Source organism: Aphelocoma coerulescens, chromosome 8 (genome assembly GCF_041296385.1).
Source record: "Aphelocoma coerulescens isolate FSJ_1873_10779 chromosome 8, UR_Acoe_1.0, whole genome shotgun sequence".
NCBI classification, from domain to species: domain Eukaryota; kingdom Metazoa; phylum Chordata; class Aves; order Passeriformes; family Corvidae; genus Aphelocoma; species Aphelocoma coerulescens.
The window spans coordinates 23,923,782-23,936,802 of NC_091022.1; the positions used below are offsets into that span (position 1 = coordinate 23,923,782).

Below are 13,021 nucleotides of genomic sequence, written 5' to 3' on the forward strand. Positions count from 1 at the left end.
GTTTCGTTTCCAGCCTACGGCGGGGTTGCCCCTGCCCGGCCCCCCCGGGATTCACCCGCCGCCCCAGCCCGTTCCCCCCCGCCCCCCCCCCCCGCCCCGCTCACGGACGGCCCCATGACAGGAGCTCAGCTCCGGCACTGTCAGCGCTACGAACTTCCCGGCTGAGCAGGAAACAATAAACCGCAGAGCCCCGGCCCCCACCGCCCACCCCGGCCCGGCCCGGCCCTGCCCGCGGGGACCTCGCGCTGCCCCCCCCCCGCCCCCCCCACGGATCCGCCGCGGCCGCGGGACCGAGCGCGGGGGGGGGGGGGAGGGAGGGGGGTGGGGGCCCGGCCTGGCGGGAGGCCGCTCCCGGGCCGCACACCGAGCCCGCGGTGCCGCGGGGGGCGGCGGGGCGGGCCTGGGGGCGGCAAGGGCCAGGTGAAGACGCAGGGGGCGCGGGGGGCGCGGCGGGGGCGGCGCGGGGGCCGCACTCACCGGGCGGGCCCTGGCGCGGCTCCGACGGCCCCACAACCATAACAAAGCTCTGCCCAAAATGGCCGCCCAGCCCTGCCCGGCCGGGGGCCGGAGGGGGCGGGGCCCGCGCGCGCGCGGGGCGGGGCCGAGCACGCGGAAGGGACACGCCCCCGGTTCCCCTTCCCTGCCCCCGCGCCTCCCACCCCACCAATCAGAGGCGGAGGCTTCCACCACCCTCGTCACCGCCTGTCGGAAGCAGCTGCAGACTACGCGTCCCAGAAGGCTACTCGCCATTCCCGCCGTGCAGATAGGCGGGCGGCGGGCCGCAAGGCAGGCTGGGATTTGTAGTCCGCATGTGAGACACTCGTCCGATGCGGTGATGCCGGAAGATGGAAAGCAGGAACTGCCGCACTGCCCCCCAGGAGAGGGTCTATATCCCGCGGGCAGGAGAGGAGCGTGTCGCTTCTCTGCCAGACTGACCGCGGCCCTCGGGCTGAGAGTGACCGACGCTGCTGCCCCCGGTATCGGCGCGGGTGGGTCCTTCCCCGGCCCGGCGGAACAGGATGGGTCGCGCCGGTTCCCGCTCAGACCGGTAGCGCTAAGCGCCGGGCGCCGTCGGAGCGCTTAAGGGGGCACCGGAAGCCGCCACAGCGAACGTGTCCGGGCCGGTGTCAGAACCCGGCCAGTCCTGCCCGCTCTCTGGTGGGCAGAGTGGCCCCGCCTCCTCTGGAATATACATATATTCTAGTCTCCCCTCGCTCTCCGTGAGGGGAGTTTGGTTGTGTGGGGTCGCCTTTTTCTTCCGGTGCAGCAGGACCGGGAACTGCCGAGTCAAATCCAGGGCGAGCCACCCGCCTTAGCCGGTGAGTGTCGTACCTCGGCAGGGAGCTTACATGCAGCTTGGATGGGATGGCTTTTCCACTCCTTTTTAAATTAATGATCGCTTTTTCCGCGTGTGAGAAATTGCTCGTTTATAAGCTTTTTGCGGCCGTTTATCCGTTGAAGAGGAGATGATCCGTGAACGGGAAGCCATCACTTGTTCCCTGATACTCAGTTCTTTAACTAGAAATTGTTTTTGCAACAGTTAATACAGCTTTAGAACTTCGGTTCATAAAGCTGCCTGAAACTAAATATTCTGTAGTGGGCAAGTACCGATTGAATACATATATAATATATATACATATATATCTTTAAATATATACCTGTAAGACTCTTGCACTTGATAATATACCTGTAAGACTCTTGCATTTGATAAGTGTAGACTGACTAAACTTTGAGCATCAGACCAACTCAGCAATTCATCCGTTCAGACCTTCTCCTGAATTTTTCTGTTTTAGGGCATTGACAAAACAAATATGTTTCCTCTCATACAACGGTACTGCTTCAACACACCTTTCAAGGTAAGTAACTGAAGGTTTTTTGCTGATTTTATTTAAAAGTAAAATAGCAAAAGATAGGACTGCAGCTTTGAAAAATGGGTGGCTTCCAAGTTGGAGTTTTAGCACATGTTTATCACTCAGCTTTTCTAGAATAGTTCATTTTTTCTACAGCACTTTTAGGCAAAGCTGTTTCTTTAATAAAATTAGATTTTATTGTCTCAAGATCTTTTTTCTTGATGGAGTAGTGAGGGGACAGTAGCTAGTTTTTGGGGTGACCTTATCCTGCTTCTATATGAAACTATTTCATATTTTACTCTGAAAAGGACTGATAGATCTTAGAAGTGCCTAAAGAATGCATGTGTGTGGGGAGGGATAGGTGGGCACTGAGTAAGCTTTGCTTATGCACTCTGGAGAGCCCAGTTGCTCTTCATCAGCTGCATAGGGTACCTTCATTAGTTCAGTTAAAACCACTTGAAAGTCAAGAGCAAGGACAGCTGTGGTGTGACCTGACCTGGAAAACCACTTGGTACAATACTCAGTACATAGTTTAGGTACCTGCAGATCTGTAAGCCTGCACTGTACAGGGTTCAGAACAAGTTTTGTTCTTGCAGCTGCAGAAATTGACTGGTCCCAGACTGCTCCTCTATGGGAAGAATAAGACAACTTGGTCTTCCTTCGCCCTCCAGCTGCGGAGAGATGCGTGTCCTCTCTCAACATCTCTGAGCCTCAAACCAGCATCGGTTTACACAACCAAGCTCCAGGCTTTTCACACCTCTCTCCCCGTTTTCAAGAAGAAAACCCCTGCAGAACCTGAGGCAGAATCACAAAAAAGCCTGGAATCACTAAAGGATTCTCCCAAGCCAGCCCTTTACTTAAGCCTTGGGGGGCTAATTCCATTTGTGGCCGTGCCCCTGGCCATGGCCATCCAGGGGACCTACTGCCCAGAGCTGGCCTTTGCTCAGGTTGCCTACGGTGCTGCAACAGCATCTTTCCTAGGGGGAATGAGGTGGGGGTTTGCTCTCCCGGAAAACAGCCCAGCCAAGCCAGACTGGCTGAACCTGGCTAATGGCACAGTTCCTCCTCTGCTTGCCTGCCAAGCCTTGCTTTTCAAAGATATCACTCAGGGAGCAGTAATGCTTGCGCTGGCCTTAGGGATAACGCTGCATTATGACATTTCCCTTCTTCCTACTTACCCCAGGTGGTTTAAAGTACTGAGGGTAGTGGGAACGGTGGTGATGGTATTATCCCTGTTGGCCACTGTAGCACTGAAAGCTGTCCTAGAGGTGGAGCAAAGTGATGACAGAAAGATATGGCAGAACACAAATTAATGAACTAATAAGGAAAAGCTATTATCTGCCAATAAGGTACTTGTATGGAGTTCCAGGAGAAATAAAGACTGATTTGTGCTTAGAAGTTGTATGATTGAAGGGATCAAGATGCTTATTCTTGAAGCAAAATGATGTTCCAACTGATTTTGAAGCTAGTTCAGGAGGGAAGGATTGTAAATAGCAATTACTTCCAAGGCAAGCATGAGTCTGTCCTATCTGTAGAACAAAGAATTGCTCCTGAACAAGATGCTGCTGCTCTAGGAATTTAGAATGGAGATTCAAAATGACATGGGTATGAATTCCTCAATGCTGAACTATGAAAGTATCTGGTTTAACTGTAAAATGTGATCATGTGGTGGGGAAAACAACAGTAACAAGGTGAAACAGTTCTAGTTTTGAGTTTAAAGAAATAGCAGAGAATTATGCAAAAGCACATCCATACTCAGTTGCTGTGTTGTGGAACAAGACTTCTATTTCACTCCTATTTTCAGAGGAGGTGCTGAAAATCATGGAATGGTTTGGGGTGGAGGGGACCTTAAAGATTGTCTCATTCCAACCCCCTGCCATATACAGGGACACCTTCCATTAGATCAGGTTGCTCAAAGCCCCATCCAGCCTGAACGCTTCCAGGGATGCTGTGGGAGGCAGGGCTCAGTGCAGTGTCAGGTAAGAAAGGACTGCTGAGGTCTGTTTGCAGTGGCAAGCCAAGGTCAGCACTCACCTGAAATGTGTCATTCAGCTGCTGCTCTGGAGTGGGGAAAAGCTCAAGGGGGAGCTTTGTATCTTTGACAAGGTGCCACAGAAGACAGGTCAACTTCGTGCTCAGGCTTACTAAAATTAAAAAGATCATTTGCACCACCTGTACATAGGTTTTGTTTGGATTTAGGGCTGCCCAGCAAAGGAAGCTGCATGCAACATAGCCATAAAGATCTGCCATACTCCTAAATTAAAGGACTGTTAACCTGTGCTATGACACAAAGACTGAAGTGCTGGCGCTAAGGGATCAGATAATGGGACTGAAAGTAGCTTCTGTCTTCTCCCTCCCAAGAGTCCATGTATTTGGACAGGTACAAATGGACCTGTAGCCTGCAAACCCTCCATGATGGGCCTATTAGTGACACCACTGCAGAAGCATATGCTCTTTGTACTTAATTCTTCCTAGCACATCATTTAGTGGAACAGTGGAAGATACAACCTAAGTCACATGGATTTTCTTTTCTAGTGTCACCTACCTCAAGACACCTATGAAATGGGATGTGGGCATATTTCTTGTAAGCTTTTTATCAGAAATATTTAAGTACAATATGAGATGTGAGAAAAAAAGCTGAAAATGACATCCACACATGGTCTTAGGACCAGATAATTGTCATAGTTCTGTTAAAGCACTACTCTTCATTGTTGTTCTACACCAAATAAAGCACATATTGTCCCTTAAAATTTATTACTTGTTCATTCTGCAAAGAACAGATGTTTAAGAAACCTGCCTGTCCTGGAGATGGAACCATCTGGTATGATATTGCTGAAACAGCAGCTCTGGACACCAGCCTCTCCCTTTTGGAACCTATTAACCTTTAAACAATTATGGGTATCAATTGCTCTATGCTGAACTATGAAAATACCCTATTGAACAATATATTTCAGAGCTTTCTGAATATAAAGGAAATAAAATTGAGTTTGTAAATGAAAATGGTTTTTTTATTCCTTCTTACTTAGACATGGCATCTTTTAAGACATGTCCAGAGTCCTGTCTTTGTCTTGATTAGTTTAAAGAGGTGCTGAGGATCAGAGACCATAATCAACCAGCTTTGAAATTTCAGTCAAACACAGCAGAACCAGTTACAAAAACCGGAAAAGGTAACTTCAGACAACTGCAGACTCCCTCAAGCTCCATTAAACCAGGAACTTTACAGGTAGGGATCAGAAGTAAACTTGTAGTTCCCAAACTACTAAAATACAGCTAAGGTAGTGTTTCTCAAATGGTTCCATGAGGGATCCTGAAATGTAAAGTAGAAAGACTAAGAAATATTACCTGTAATTTCCTCCCACAGAGGGCTGAATAGAGCTGGCAAGGCAGCCAGACTCCCAAGAAGTCTGAGTGATTTTCCACTAAGAAGAGAAATACCTGAGTATTTTACTGCAGAAGCGTGTTACTTCCACCACTCAAACAGTCACAATTCATAACCAATCTTTCCCTAGTGTTCTATGGGGAAGTACGATTTCCAATAAAAAGAAAAAATTACCTATTATATGAAAGTGGCAATACTATAGCTTACTTAGTTAGGAAAGCAACCTATTCAAGAGCATTCCAGTCAGTTCTGAAAATGCATTTTATTACGAAAAACAGTTTAAACAAACTTATACTTGAAAAAAACCAAGCTATTAATTCAGACACAAATTCTTTGAAGTAAAAGCACATACAAGATTATAATAATCAGAGAAACTCTCCATCATCTAGCATGTTTTAGCCCAACCCTATGTCAGATTTTAGAACCTAGATTAAAGTACCTGCAACACTCACCTTGGAGGATTTATTCATGTATTAATTTGTTAATTTTACACAGGGGATATTGACCTAAACAGCATGAATGCTCCTTTGTCTACACAGTACCAGGCTTCCTGTTTTGTGACATTCCAGTTGTGGTTTTGTGTTCCAGAAAAACTGTTTATCAAAATTCAAGCAGCCTCACTTCAGACTCCATCCAAATCATCCACAGCTGTGCTGAAAATGCAAAAAGCAACTTCAAATATATTAATTAAATTAATCTAGAAATAACTCCAAACTCCTGATAGTATTGTTCCACTAAGTGTATCCCAGCTAAATGCAAACTCCTTAAGAGCACACTGATATAATCACTTTAATGCTAAATGCAGCTAATTCTATCACAAAAAGTTCAATTGGCTCAAATTTGGATGAGGCAGGATACGAGATGTAGTGAAGGTAAAGGAGTGTGCCTTGTAGAACAGCAAATATTCAATGCCAGGTCTCAGCACTTGTCACACAGGGTAAAAAACCATTTGACTATGGGAAAAAAAATATGGGGGCAAAAGCCTTTTCCTGTGCTTTTATACTAAGAGCAGTCCTAAACAGAACAGCCAATCTAATGAATAGCATTTGCATTTAAAATTCACCAGAGCTTACACAAAAAGGAGCTCTACTGGCATCATTGACACCACTGAGAAGAAAAGCCAGTGCTGAAGGGGAATAGCATTATTAGAAATGTGAGGACAACCTTCCAGAATAGGAAATTCTCATCCACTCACCATTCAAATTTGTGGAGTGGCCAGAAAGTAAAGATCCAATTGATATTCAATGCCCACCATGTCCAGCAACAGAAAAGAGGCTCAAATGCATCAAGGTCATAAGTAGAGTCACCAAGTCTTTCCTGTCTGTTATCTTCTCTTCCTTGTTTTTGGCAGAAAAAGAACTAATGCCCTCCTGATCTTACCTACAGGTAACTCCTTGCTGTCGACAGTAACCCACTTCCACATTGCAAGTCTGGCTAAAGTGCCAGCTGAGTAACAACCTGATTAATGTCTCTAATGTGTTGGAATTATTTCTTCAGATTTTTACAGGGCAAATTCACCATTTATTTCAGTGAGCTTAATCCAGTTATAAGAGGCATTCCTACTCTTAACAGAATACTTCCTGAGACAGACACTGGATAAGCCAATTTACTTTGAAGGGCTTTTCCTTTTGCTCAGGAAAATCCCTCTGATCTAATTCTCCACTGAAGCTCCTGTGTTAAAAGAGGTTTCTGGCCAATGAAACAGGAAATCTGAGGAGATATATTCACTCATTCCTTGAATGAGTTTTCTTCTCTGTGTTTTACAGCACAGCTACGCCTCCTTCGCAGCGGCTGGTTATCATGTTGGCAATTTCAGTCCAGCTGTCCATGTGAGGGTTATAAACTTCAACAGAGTCAGAGGTTACTGGAGCAGCAAAATCAGGACTGGGAGCCCGGCCTCCCGAGGCATAGAGAAGTCCATTCACAGCCACAACACAGACACCAGCTCTTGGGATTTTCATCGATGCAACTTCAACCCACTTTTCCTAATAAGAAGGTGAAAGATCAAGAAATAGTTTTAGGGCAAGCCCTGATTCTGATAAAGTAACTTTTAAAGCTTAAAGACTGAGACATATACAAAGAACACTATGTGTGCACTTCACAGGCTTCAACGTGGTATGTGTACAGTATCAAGAGGATTATCAAGCCAGGAATGACAACACTTTCACAAGGGGTACAAACTGTGTTAGTCACTAAAGAGCAGATCCCATACTGTCTGCACACAACACCCCTCCCTTTCTTCAGTCACTGCAAGATGCAGTCTCCAAAATAAAGCATAGTACAGTTTGAGGCGGGGGAAACAGGAAAACTAGATTCAAATTGAAAAGCAAAACAGATGGCACATGGGATTATGTTCTGCTTTTAAGAGTAGATACTCTTCCAAAGAGCACCATAGAAACATGAGCAATAACAGTCTGGAATAATTTTTTATCTTATTCTAGTCATGCTGAAACACCATGACATTTTGATGCAGAAGAAGATCCTCAAATTTTGCAATAAAAGGTAACTCTTGACTTTACAGTGAATTTTTTCTCTCTATTCAGATTATTGAGCTTTCTGTTGCAGTAGGGGAATCTATCCTCTCCTCTTAACCCTAAGAGGTATTTACCAAACTACAGTATATCTGTGCATGGTTAAACCATGACAACTACTTAGGACAGACCCTGAGATCACCAAAGCTTTGTTTCACTCAAGATCACCAGCCAGTAGTGAAAAGGAAATGACATTTATGAATGTTACCATACCTCTTCGAATGAGTATCTTTCTACACTAGCAAGTGCATCCTGAGATTCATTCCAGCCTCCCACAGCATAGATACAATCATTGAGAGCAGCTACACCAAGATAGGCTCTTCGGGTGCCCATTGGAGCGAGCTCAGACCAGCGTTTAGAGATGGGGTCGTAGACTTCAACAGAACGCAGCTCTACTCCTTCACTGCTGATACCACCAACGACATAAATCAAACCTGCCAAAACAGAGTTTCTCCTCTTTTAGGCTTCGTAATACAAAGACAGAAAACTACTGTCACAACATAAGTTTCAGCCTGACATTAAGAAGGTTAAAGAATGACAGAAAATCCTCCTTTTGCTCAGTAGTAGAATACATAAAGCTTTTGCATGAGCAGCTTGAGGCTCGAGCACTAGAAGCTCTGAGGAAAGCAAAAATTAATTAAGTGCAGGGGAAGGAATTCAGAAGGTTGCAAATGCTGACCTGATCAGGATCAAATACTTAGTGAGCACATGTATTGATTAAGTCTTTAGACATGTCTGTCTTAAAATAACCTGTGGCAAGCCTTCTGATTGTCACAAAGAAAAACATGCAAACCCAAATATGGAAGATAAATAAAAGCAGTATCAGGAAGAACAACCAACTGTTAAAAGACTAGCTGTATAACCATACTGGCAGCCATGTAAAAACTTTTCATGACATAAAAGGCAGAAGACAAGAGAGAACTTTATAGTCTTTGAATTCTGCAGAATTAGAAATAGAGTACTAGAACAACAAACAAGCAAGGCACAAGCATGTGTGACTGACAGCTCAGTACAAGACAAAGGTAAGAATTCATGACTGAGACCTAAAGCTTCAAAATCCAATGGCTGTTGCAACTATTTATGGATATAAACTTGACAACATTCACCTTGCATTTCACAACACCCAAAGCAGTAACGGGGCTTAGCCATGCTTCCCACCACATCCCAACTATTTTCTTCAGGATCAAATCTTTCAATTGTGTTGCCAATCTCTGCTCCAATCCAGCCTCCTGCAAGTAACAGCAAACACAGGAAGGAATTTAATGGCACAAAGTTGCATGTTAGCTGCATTTTTAGACATACAGAGCACTGTTCCAGGACAAATTCTGAAATCAGCATGCAGTCAGTCTACAATGAAAATACCTAAACAATATAGTTTATTTCTATAGTTATAATGATTAGTTATTGTTATAACTAAACAATAACTAATCCACAGAGATTTATGTATATATGTCAATACCTATATATGTATATATGTATTATATGTTAATAAGTATATATGTTAATACTTACGGACTTTTTTTCAAAACTTAAGTTTGCAAATTTGGATCACCAAGATGTAATATAAGATCAAATCCATTTTCAAGTTCTATGAATTAACATCTTCACCTAGAAAAACCCCACAACTTACCCAAAGCATAGATAGCACCATAGCATGTGCACACTCCCAGTGCACAACGGGGATGGTTCATGGAAGCCACAGTTGTCCATTGCTTAGTAACAGGATCATAACATTCAGTACAGTCAAAAATCATTGAGTTGTCCTCACCTACATAATAAGAGCAAGAAGAATCAGGGGAAATGCAATGTTTTGCACTGCAGATATGGCAACATTCTTCAACTTCTTCCAGGACAGGTAACATTTCAATACAAGATTTATCTTTTAGCCAAATGGCCAATGTAGCAAAAGCTTCATTTACACCCAGAACTGAATCATCACTAGGAGCCTCTTTCATCAGTAGTTCCCTGAAAAGTTACTGAAAACATCGGAGAGGTAAACAACCACAGTGCTTCACATTTTACTCTGCAGCACAACTGACTGGGTTTTCAAGACCAAAGAATGAGCTCTGTGGTGACAAAAACAGTCTACATATGCATTCTTTCATGATGGGCTGGTAGAGCTGCTCATCATATCCTTGTGCAAACATACATAATGAGCCTTTCCAGGTAGACAGACCACAAGTGGTCTGTCCTGTGCTACTGCCTTTTACGCTCTGGGCTTCTGCTAGACTACAAGTGAGAAAAGGAATTCCATTAGTGGTGGTACACGAAGCCCAAAGAATAGCCAACATCTCTGAGTATATCTGCACACATCCATATGGTAACCTGTGAGTAGCTACACCATGAGGGAAGAGCAGCTTAGTAAAAACTGTCCAGCACAGGAGCCCTAACAGGCATTCACAGAGCAGTGACAGTAGAGAACCAAGGAACCCCAATTCCTTTGTTTTTACACCTACAAGTTGTATTATCCTCAGAACCACTTACAAGAAGAATAATTTTGAAAGTCTCCATGCATGAGTTCTCTAGTATTCATGTAAGAAAGCAAGCATATTTCAGCTGTTACCTCCTATGGCATAGACCATTCCTCCCACCACAGCCACCCCCAGCCCGCTCCGGGCCTGGTGGAGAGAGGACACTGTGGTCCAGTAGTGGCTGAAGGTGTCAAAACGCTCCACACAGCTGAGGGCTCTGCTGTCACTCCAGCGTCCTCCTTGCAGTCGGGTGTACCCACCTGGAAAGTAAGTGGAAAGGCCAAGTAAGAGCTTCCTGTTCATCCTCATGCTCCTATATCTAAACCATTAAAAAATTTATAGTAACAGCCATTAGCCACTTTTAGTGGGAATTGGATTTTTCCAAGTAACTTCGTTTCTCCAGCATACAAGGAAGAATGGTTGCCTTGAGGGTCATGGAAATTGTGCTGAGCTGATGGCACAACACTACAAACATTAGAATTCATGTTTTCAGTAAAATACAGAGATTAGCCAACAGCCTTTGCTCTCTATGCTGGTGCTACTTCCCACAGGGTGAAACAAACGTGCTCCCTTCCAACATAAAGCTGCAGCTTTGCTGAAAACTTACAATTGTGAGTATCCCATCATATGAACCAAAGTATCCTGCACAGAGAAAACTTCAGCCATCAGAGCAAAACGTGCAGTGAATTTGCATACACCATACCAGTGGTGAATCCTGGGTAAATCCTCTGCTGATTTACAGCTTTCCACCCAAGGCAAATAATTTTTAAACAGCAAATCTGGGCTTTGAATGCCATGTCACAATGACAAGAAATGTGAATGCTGGACTCCTGTGCAATTCTAATCAAAGCAGCTAACATGGTAACGTAGCCATGATGAAACATTTTACTATCTTTATATATTTTAATTTAAAAAAAATCCTCAAGTATCTCCTTCAGTATTGCATTCTGAGATACTACTTCATTTGTTTTATAAGGTTCAAACAGCCACGTTCTAACCTACTGCATAAAGGTACTTCCTGGCTTTCCTCCGGGGACGACCTTTAGAAGCCTGCAGAAAACTGCTGACCTTGTTCTCTTTGGGAGATTTAGAGACTTCACAATATTCTTTCAACAGAGTTTGCAGGGCCACCCGAAGACTGAAATCTGGAATACCTTGAAAAGTAACATAAACAGAATAAGAATAAAATAAGCAGAATTAAAAAAAAAAAGCACAGTGAAAAGCAACAAACTAAACAATTCAGTTGTAGAAAAATTACTAGCTTCTCCTAAAACAGCAGACAAATCAAGGTTGCCTACTTTTATAAGGCTTTTTCAAAAGCATGTGTTTAAGCTGTGCCAGTAACTCTGAACAACACATGGTTTGCTCACATACATGAACCTGATATTCCTTCTTTCACTTACTTTCTATGTATTTTAACAGCCTTTGTGCTGGTAGTAGAGGGAATCGAACAGGCTCCAGTACTTCTACGACATATTTCTTTCTTTTCCCCACATCCTTCAGAATCCATTGCATCGCTGCTGTGAAAACCTGGTACTCGTCCTCGATGCTCAGGTCCTCGCTCCGCAGGATCTTCACGAGCTGCTCCTTGGTGAGCGCCAGGAACTCCTCCCCGCTCTGTACCTCCAGGAAGTGCGCGTGGATGTAGCTCTCGGTGAACTCCATCAGGTCGTGACAGGCGATCTGCTCGGAGAACTGGAAGAGGCCGATGCAGTTCAGCGGGTCGATCTGGCCCTTGAGGAACTCGCAGCAGAGCTCCACCACCTCGGTGAGCTGCAGCATGTCCGCGGCGACGATGAGCTCCTGGACGTTGTGCTCCGCGATGCTCACCACCCCTGCGGGCACCAAACCACAGCGGGGCCCCGCTCCAGCCTGCGGCCGCCGGGCACCCGCCCCTCGCCCCCCCGCCAGCCCTCACCTGTGTAGATGAAGTCGAGCAGCGTGTGGAAGGTGTCCGCCTCCACGCCCGCGATCCGCACCACGTCCCGCCCGGACTCCTTCATGCCGCCCGCGAACAGCGCCGCGAAGTAGGGGCTGCTGGCCGCCAGCACCAGGCGGTGCACGGAGAACGCCTCCGGGCCCACCTCCAGCCGCACGTCGCAGAAGCTGTGCCCGGCGCGCAGCCGGTTGATCTGGGCTAGGAGCAGGCGGGCGTGCCGCTCGGAGCTGGAGATGGAGCCAGAGCCGCCCTTGCCCGTCCCGGCACTCGCCGCCATCGCTGCTGCGGCACCGGCACCCCCGGCGCCGGCCTCGCGCCGCGCACGCGCGCCTCTCCTCCCGCCCGGGCGCGTGCGCGGGGGGGCGCGCTCCCCGCTGGGGCGGCTCGGGATGGACGGGGCGGGCACCGTGAGGGGCAGTGCTGAGGGCTCTGTGTGTCCGCGGGGCTCCGCGTGTGCTGAGGGCTGCCCTCAAGCCGGCACTGGTTCTGGTGCCTCTGTCCGCTGCTTTGTCTGTGAGCCTGCCTGGGCACCTGGCCCCGCGGGCCCCCTCAGAAATAATGGAATCATCAAGGTTGGAAGAGACCTTTAAGATTAATCATTGCAGCGGTCTACCCAGCACTGCCCCTGTAACCCCTAAACTGCTAAACCACATCATCCAGTGCCAGATCCAAATGCCTCTTAAACACCTCCACGGGTGGTGTTTCCACCACTTCCTCAGACAACCTATACCAATACCTGACCACCTGAACAGTGAAAATTTTTTCCTAACATCTAATCTGAATCTCACCTGTCTTAGCTTAAGGCCATTTCCTCTGGTCCTCTCACTGCAGGCACAGTAAAAGAGACTGAC

The 13,021-nt window shown here is 46.2% G+C and overlaps 3 protein-coding genes across 4 annotated transcripts in view; 1 reads left to right on the forward strand and 2 right to left on the reverse strand.

Annotated features, from left to right (window-relative positions):
- GPBP1L1 (GC-rich promoter binding protein 1 like 1) overlaps nucleotides 1-573 on the reverse strand; it is a 31,782-nt gene extending 31,209 nt beyond the window's left edge. Inside the window, exon 1 of the mRNA XM_069023289.1 lies at nucleotides 478-573. The gene's annotated coding sequence lies outside the window, so the exon portion shown is untranslated. The remainder of the gene's footprint in view (nucleotides 1-477) is intronic.
- A 364-nt stretch (nucleotides 574-937) lies between these two features.
- Nucleotides 938-4,850, forward strand: TMEM69 (transmembrane protein 69). The gene is made up of 3 exons (XM_069023291.1): nucleotides 938-1,319; nucleotides 1,794-1,856; nucleotides 2,447-4,850. Exons 2-3 carry the CDS (start codon nucleotides 1,812-1,814, stop codon nucleotides 3,161-3,163), a joined length of 762 nt encoding a protein of 253 aa, XP_068879392.1. The 5' UTR covers nucleotides 938-1,319; nucleotides 1,794-1,811; the 3' UTR covers nucleotides 3,164-4,850.
- Nucleotides 4,851-5,329: 479 nt separating this feature from the next.
- IPP (intracisternal A particle-promoted polypeptide) lies at nucleotides 5,330-12,473 on the reverse strand. 2 transcript variants are annotated; one of them, XR_011152498.1, is made up of 9 exons: nucleotides 12,150-12,473; nucleotides 11,635-12,066; nucleotides 11,230-11,385; nucleotides 10,324-10,491; nucleotides 9,391-9,528; nucleotides 8,867-8,989; nucleotides 7,974-8,194; nucleotides 6,425-7,214; nucleotides 5,330-5,882 (listed from the first exon to the last, which is right to left on the reverse strand). XR_011152498.1 is itself a non-coding variant. In XM_069023292.1 (8 exons), exons 1-8 carry the CDS (start codon nucleotides 12,445-12,447, stop codon nucleotides 6,990-6,992), a joined length of 1,761 nt encoding a protein of 586 aa, XP_068879393.1. In that variant the 5' UTR covers nucleotides 12,448-12,473; the 3' UTR covers nucleotides 5,333-6,989. The 2 variants fall into 2 exon arrangements, 1 of the variants encoding a protein (XP_068879393.1); XM_069023292.1 differs by having other exon boundaries at nucleotides 5,333-7,214.
- Between the last annotated feature and the right edge of the window lie 548 nt (nucleotides 12,474-13,021).